This window comes from Carlito syrichta, unplaced genomic scaffold (genome assembly GCF_000164805.1).
Source record: "Carlito syrichta isolate Samal-C Ts95f unplaced genomic scaffold, Tarsius_syrichta-2.0.1 Scaffold288311, whole genome shotgun sequence".
Classification (NCBI taxonomy): Eukaryota; Metazoa; Chordata; class Mammalia; order Primates; family Tarsiidae; genus Carlito; species Carlito syrichta.
In genome coordinates, this window is record NW_007232407.1 from 368,563 (window position 1) to 376,656 (window position 8,094).

General features: G+C 39.8%; 1 protein-coding gene across 2 annotated transcripts in view; it reads right to left on the bottom strand.

Annotated features, from left to right (window-relative positions):
- Positions 1–8,094, bottom strand: part of RFX4 (regulatory factor X4) — a 166,163-nt gene that overhangs the window by 35,494 nt on the left and 122,575 nt on the right. For both annotated transcript variants that reach the window (XM_008053579.2, XM_008053580.1), the window contains 2 exons: positions 5,546–5,640; positions 4,998–5,115 (listed from right to left, as the gene is read on the bottom strand). In XM_008053579.2, coding sequence (XP_008051770.1) covers positions 4,998–5,115; positions 5,546–5,640 — 213 coding nt within the window. The remainder of the gene's footprint in view (positions 1–4,997; positions 5,116–5,545; positions 5,641–8,094) is intronic.

Consider the following 8,094-nt stretch of genomic DNA (forward strand, 5'->3'; position numbering starts at 1 on the left):
CACCTGAGCCCGGCAGGTTGAGGCTGCGGTGACTGTGAGCATGCCACTGCACTCCAGCCTGGGTGGCAGAGTGAGACTCGGACTAAAAAAAATAAAAATAAAAACAAAAATTTGCCGCTAAATTTGATCTACTAGTACTTTATAATTTTTCACCTATGGAAAAAATGTGTGGTTGAGTCACAATTTTCTTTTTCGTCACTGTTCTTGCCAGATTTTGAAATTGAGATTATATTAACGTTATAGAATGGGTTACATAAATTTCCTTTAGTTTTTATTTTCTGAAATATTGATTTTCATGTTTGTTTTCATAAACGAAAGATTTTATGTTTCTTATACATTTAGTTAAACTTGCATGTAAAAACATTTGTGCCTCATATTTTTTGAAGGGACTTGTTTATTTATTAGGTTATCATTTGGTCTTTATTTCCACTATCCTATTTTGTATTTTTTACTTACTATGCATTTTCTATGCTTCTTTTATCTTCTCAATTCTTCTCTATTTAACTTCTCATCTTTTAAGTTTTCATACTTTTCCATTTTTCCTCCATAAATTATCATTCTGTTCTTTTAGTGATGATCCCTTAATTTATAAACATATATCCTACACATTTATTAAATTTAAACTATGCATTTTCCCAACAGTCTAAAGTTATTTAGTATTCCTAAATAAGACAAAGTCCTTAGCGTACTATAACTATTCCTTGCAGATTCTCTTCTCATTACCCCATGTTATATTCTTTCCTGGAACTTGTTTTTAACCTTTTAAAGACATACAAATAAATTAGTTTTTAAATTACATTCAGTGGTTACTTAAATTGTTTACGTATTTTAATTTCTCATCTTAAAATAGGACCCCCAAATTCTTTGGCATTCCTTCCATTATGAATTGGGGTCTATGCACCCTCTTGAATCTTGATAGGCTTGCAAATGCTTCGACCAATAGAGTATGGAGAAGTTACACTGTGTCTGATACTGGATCATAAAATCAAGGTGGTTTTACCTTTGGGACATGGAACCATCAGCTGCCATCTGATCCTGACCCACAAAATCCATAAACACAATAAAATGGTTGTTTTAAAGCCACTAAGCTTTGGCCTAATTTGTTGCGATGCAATAATAACTAGAACATGGTTGTTTCTTGTACTTCAGACCTTACATATAGCTTTATTTTTTCTTTTTGCTGAAATGCATTCTTTAATAGCTTTTGGTCTTTTTTTTTTTTTTTAAGAGAAGATCTGTGGGTGCCAAATTCTTATAGTCTATATAATTAAATATGTCTCTATTTTGCCCTCGCTGTTGAATATAGTTGACGGTTCTTTGTTTTCAGCACTTAAAAGATATGACTCCATTGTCTTCTGGCATTTCTTATTACTCACGACTGTCTAATAATTGTTCTTTTCTCTCTTTGCTCTAAAGTTTTAAATCTTAATCCATGGATATGGTTTAAAAGATACCATCAATGTGGATTAAATACATTATTCTAGCTCTTTTGTGACATGCATCTGAGCCCAGGGTATTTGCCTTAATTGTGATAAATCGAAAAAGCATGGGCTTTGTGATCAGGCAGATTTGATTTTGAAACAGAGCTCTGACACTTGCCACGTTGATCTTGTGTAAAGAAATTCTCCAAGCTCCCTTAGAAAGGTGCCTATTATTAACTGCCTTGCAGAGTTAATGCAAGAATTAAATGATAGTATGTGCTTACAAAATATTTGTTATAATAATTATCATTATTCTGTCTTTGCTTCACTGCTGTCTCTAATCTTAGACAAATTCTTCAAGTTCTACCTCAGCTTTCTCCTCTGTCACAGTAATGCGGACCTCATAAGGTTGTGTAAGAAGTAAATGAGAAAATGCCTAATATAATATCTAAAGTAGGCCTTCAATAAGTGTTGCTGTGTTGTTATTACTAGTATTCTTCTGCCTAAAGAAAGGTAGATGAGTTGGTAACAGTGTAGCATGGCAGAAAGAACACCAACTTTAGCATGGGAAATGTTCTGAGTTGAACACAATCCGCCACCTCTCTATGAGTCCATATGCAAGTCCTGTCTCCTCTCTGGATCTCTGCTTCCACTCCTGAATACAGAGAAAGCAATTCCTGCCTTCTAGTGTTTGGCGGAGGCCTGAATGACACTGTGAATGTCAAAGTCCTGCCATATAGCAGGTTCTGTGTCAAAGAAAGCCAGGCCAGGCCATCTAAGCATAGAGAAGCTGTTGGGAAGATTTGGTCAAGGCCACTTGTTTTGGGAGCTGCACCCTGACAGATGCCCACGTGACCTCCCAGACCCTGCCCAAGCAGTGAGCTTTGATGCTAGGCCAGAAAACAAGCATGTAAAAGAAAAAAAAAAAAAAGAAACCATGAAGTGTTGTGCAATCCTGCCCCTCAGCTGTCATACCCCGGCTGCTTTTAAACTGTTTTATGCTGAAGTACTTCCGGGAACATTGTTACCTTCCAGATGTTCAAAACAGTGAAATAAGTGTGCATTTGGTAAAAACCCAGAATGAAAGGATAAAGACTCCAGTACTGACTTGAGATTTAGGTATGCTATGAACTGAATTCAGATCAGTCAACTACAAAGATGGTATTTATTTTTTAAATAGAAACTAGTTTGCTCAGCTCCATTAGGACTGAAAGTTCACTGCTAGCCTACCTTTGCTGACTGATTCTGCTCGAAGCGCTGCTTGCCGCAAAGAAAGTCTGGCTACTTTAGTTCACAGCATAGGTTCTTTCAGTGAAAAGGAATTAAGGAGAAAAGAGTGAAAAGGAATTAAGGAGAAGAAAGGAGTCAACTACCTTTGAAAGATGCTGTTCTGGGAAGAGGTGAGAGAGTCCCCTACGGGATCATTGTGATATTCCACACGATCATTGTAATGGTCAACCTGCTACGCTGACACACAAACCCTGCACCCATTCACAGTGACAAGGACCGTGTGGGAGTTATGAGATATATAGAGCTGGCCTCTGCAGCTGGGGGAGGGAGCCAGGGAACAGAGGGCTCTTTTTCCTAATTAGCTGTTTTCATACAGGGAACACATGACCCAAACACAACCACCAACTGGGTCTTTGACATATACAGGCAGAAAGGGGGAGCTGGGCTTTTGTCTGCCGCAAATTCTTTCAACTTGCCTGTCACCCCAAGCTGCAGAACTCAACAATGAGTCAGATGAGCTGGGCCATTTCAGATAGTTTGCTAAATGGACTTGGAGACAGGTATTATTTCAACCCATTCAGAATTGAAAAATACTGTAAAAGTGAAATTGGGTTAATGTCTCTTTCCTTTTCTAAATGATTTGTGATCGTTTTTTGCCGCTTGCCCAAGTTTCCAGTATATCCTAAAATATGATGTGGCTCAAAAAGAACTAAATACAAATTAAGGAACCAAATTACTTAGTAATAGTGTTCTACTGTTCAAATTATATATATAAATAACTGTTAACTGAGTAAAAACAAATGGATTGCAAAGGGAATTATTTTCCCTATCTAATGAAAGGCACTTCATAGTACACATAGTGTAAGAATCAGCAAATTGAAAAATAAAGGATAAAGCAAGATGAAAAAGCTCACTTTGTGGATGTGTATTTGTGTATTTATATGTGATATTGTTGATTCTTTGATTGGGAAGCAATGAAAATAATCTCAAATCTTTTTCAACTGTTCACTTAAGTGAAAGCAGGTATGCATGAATGATTTTTCCAGAGTTAGAGGTAACATGTGCTAGCACTATGTTGAACTGGAAGTCATCAAAAAGCCATGCCTGATGGCACTGCCCAGGTAGCAGTCACCAGAGCATTTTCATATACAGCTCAAAGAGAATTTCCATCTGTAGCCATGGTGCAAACAGGTTCAGAGAACTTTCCAATTCTGAGATTAAAGAAATCCACAACAAAACGCTTCTCCAAGTGGGTAAACACAGTCTTTCATGGACAGAGCTGTTTAGAAAAAATAGTGCCTTCTTTGTTTCACCACATATTCACTTCATTGTATAGCACAACTGGAAAATGGTGACAAGACCATAAAAAGCTAGATGGAAAAGTGTCAAATTAAACCCAGAGCAAAACCCAGAGCTGATTGGCTTAATTGGAGATAATGAGAAACAAAACCACATCTCCACTTGCAAAGTAAAATAGAGAACTGAAGCAATTACCCAGAAAATTTACCAACATCCCTTTGCCGAGATGCCTAGAAAATTGAGGTCAAAGTGTTTTGGGATTTCAAGGGTCTAGATAATGCCTTGAAGTCCCACCTCACTTTGCCAGTGATGATCTGGACTCAATACATACTCCATTCTTTCTGGCGAAAAGCAGAAAACTGTGTTCCACAATGTAGCATAGCATTCACCCCAATTTGGTGATTATGGTGCTTCTGGCAGAGACTATTATCAGCATCACTGGACAGAGATTTCAAGCCCTGTTACACTAGAAAGCAGCAGATAGGAACTTGAGGTGGCGATGTCTCCTGGAGTTGATGAAAACTCAAGGGGTCAATAAAAAGGGAGAGTGAATGCAAAAGTCCTCTTCTAGGGATTAGACTAGCATACATTTAAAAAAGAAAACTTTAGACAGAATATCTATCACTGGAGTGTCAATCAAACCATTTGCAAGTGATTGAACTCAGGCTTCTTCATGTGCCCAGTCTTGGGAAGTCCACAACTATGGTGTTCTACAAAATAGTCCTGTGGAAGCAGCAGTCACTGGGGACATCTGACAAAGAGGAGCGTAGTCACTGCAGTTTATTCCTCTTTAAACTCAGATAATACTATCTCTGTGCAAACCTCTCATTTTCAGATGGATACTCCACCTTTAGCATGCAGTGTCATCTTTCTCCCCGAAAGTCCCAACAATGTCATGTCCCCTCCAGAACAGATGTGATTCAAGGTAATGACCTTGTGGCCTCAGAGATAGCAAGTTAGAACCATGGCTGACTTTACAGAAGTAGATTCAAAGCACAGAGCCCAGAGAAAAAGTGTCTGGACTTAGGAGGGTCGGGGTGGCCTTACCAAAGCTGGGGGCGCTGTGCAAAGTCATGTCCCGGATCACCCTGGTGCCGAAACAGGACCACATCAAGAGGAACTGCTGGGCCACTTTCTTCAGGGACCCTTGTCTCTTGGCAGCCACCTACAAGAAAGTGAATGGCTTTAATAGTGGTCAACTTGACCTTTCATTTATTACTGTCTCTTTGAAAAATGACAAGAAGGCTTATGAGTTCTCCAAGTCCAAAGCTATAAAGCAATGGCTTTTGATATTTTGTTTTTAGCAGCAGAAATAAACTTTAAAAAAATGAAACCTTATGCCTAGACTCAGTGTACACAACAGATAAAAGAGATGCTGACTTGGTTGAATCAGAGACCAGAGGCTCAGTCCTGCTTCCTGCCACTCTCCTCCTCCCCAGGGGGTGGACGCCACACCTCTCCTCAGAACCTTATGGCTCCAGGGCTGCTCGGGGACATTCAGATAGCTCAGTGTGGGACTGTATAAGCCAAGTGTTCCCAGAGGGGAGTGACCAGCTGCAGGATCAAGACTGCCCTTTCAGTTCCAGCTTACCAACCTTCACAACACAGCGGTCCACCATGGTATCCAGCCATTCGATGTAGGACTCAATGGGAGACTGCTCCTCCAAGAGATGGTCAAACTCTTGATACACTGTCAAAGGAGAACCCCACACACACCACTGCGATTGTGTTTAAAAAGATATATGTCTTAAAATAACAAAGGAATAGAACATTGAATAAAATAAAATTCTAAATGATTAAAACTCTGAAGTGTCAGCAGGGCTTTATAAAAATATTATCCGACTTACTTTTCCAGGCTCATCGTCTAGGTCTGTGAGCACTTTGAGCTCCGGCCATCCCCTATTACTTGCCATTCCCCCAAGAAGAGCTGCTTTTTTCATAGCCTTAGTCTTCTTTTCAGGGAGTTTCCTCTGCTTTGACTGTTTGGTTCCTCATGGCCCAGCTCAAATGACCCTGGTATGTAATCCTTTTAAACTTCCCCATGCCTCTTGCCAGCAGTACCGATCACTCCTCCCCTACACTCACATAGCACTTTTTATCTGTATTCCACCTTTATCATATCACTAGTAGCACTGTGTTATAGTTAGGTGTGCATATATGTCTCTCTCTGCTAGTTCTCTGTCTGATGTCTTTATTATCTGGTGCATTATCTCTGATTTATACAGCAAATGCTCACTTGAATGAATGGGTGAGGCATTGCTGCTCTTGCTCTCTGCCCAGGGTAGGGCACACTCAATAATTCAAATGTTTCTGGACCGCTATATTGGGCAAATAACCCAACCAGCCTCTCAGTGCTCAGCATGTAATAGGTGCTTAATAAGTATTTGTTGAATCAATGAAACAGCCTTTCTGCTTTCAGTTTCCTCATTAGGAAAGACACCTTCAGCCTCAAATCAGATCACTGAATCTGGAAGAACTTAGTAATCAATGAAGCACTATAGAAAATGAAAACATGGCTGTTGTGATCTCCAATTTGAAACATCTGTCTTCATTACATTTTTTGTGTTTTTGTACGTGGAGCTCCATAAACCAAACCATACTTCAAGATTCGTACATTACTCTTGTTCTCATTTGTCCGAGTAGTTTTTTTCTTCCAATTTAGAAGACTGGCCAATTTACTCTATTTTACTTAGTTGATGTTGCTGTAAGAGGTAAACGTCTGAGACCAGAAGGTCAGAACACTTTAGAATGAGAAGGGGCTTTAAAGTCAATATAGTTGATCTGTCTCATTTTATTGATGAGAAGCTGTCTTAATGTGATTGAACAACTCACTCAAAGTCAGAGAGAAAATTAGTGACAGATCAGGGACTGGAACCCAGATCTCTGGATTTCTCCTTGGTGTTCTTTCACTTTTCATTATACTGTCTATATCTAAGTGATTGTGCTTTGATTAGTGTCAATAATGGTGATGGTGGTGTAGTAAAAATGCTAACAGCTAATGTTATTGAATGCTTGTCATGGGCCAGATACCCTTCTAAATGCTTTACACAGATGTACATGCTTAACCTTAAAACAACTCCGGTAACATGGATGTCATGAGGACAGGACTGTGTTGTGTTTACGGTTTCTCTCAGCACCTAGAACAGTGCCTGGTACAAAGTAGGTGCTCAAATGTTTGTGGATTGAATGGAAGAACAACCCAGGGAGGTCGCTACTATTATAACCCCCCATTTTACAAATGAGAACAACGAGGTAGTCAAGATGAGTAACTTTCCAAAGGTTTCATAGCTAGTAAACAGCAGAGGCAAGATTCAAACCCAGCCTGACTCAAGTGCTTGCCTCCTAACCACTTCATACTAGCACTACACTGTGTATTAAGTATGTGGCACACATTATCTCATGTAAACCCGTCACATTATTCCCATTTTACAGAGTTGGAAACAAAGGCCACAGTGCACTGGAGCCAAGGTTTGAATAAAGGTCTGCTGGTTAGCCCGGGGCCCCGCACTCTTACCACAGCACTCCTTAACACTCATTTCATTCAGCATGCTTAAGTACTAATGTGAACTTTTAAATTTTAAGGTAAGCCCCAGAAGGTTCTTTCCTGGAGAGGCAGCAGTGACCCCAGTGGTGCTCCAGTAAAGACTCAGAGCCTGGTCCCTTAAACAAACTATGTCAATTATATTTTTCTTATGAATCTGGTTCACATCTTCTTCCCTTACGAAAGGCACTGAGGGGACAAGAGAACTAAGTCTAATGCTGCTAAGAGGGCTAGCAGGTCTAAGAACTAGGTTCACTTTGGGTTTCCACTCATCTCTTTGGTTCTCCATTACTAGACACCTGCTCCATGCCAGGAGGCCCTGGGAATATAGCAATCAAAGGTGCTATTAGGCTGTTCTGAGCCACACTTTCTGTTGATCTTCTAAGCAAGGGTTAGGGAAAAGCAGAACAGGAAGCATGATTGTAAGAACTTGGAAAGATCCTGGAACCTCTGAAACACGTCCATATTATTATTATTATTATTATTATTATTTTGAGTTAGAGTCTCACTGTGTCACCCAGGCTGAAGTGCAGTGACTTACTTATGGCCACCCCAGTGTTGACCTGCTGGGCTCCGGCAATCCTTCCGCCTCAGCCTTCCAAG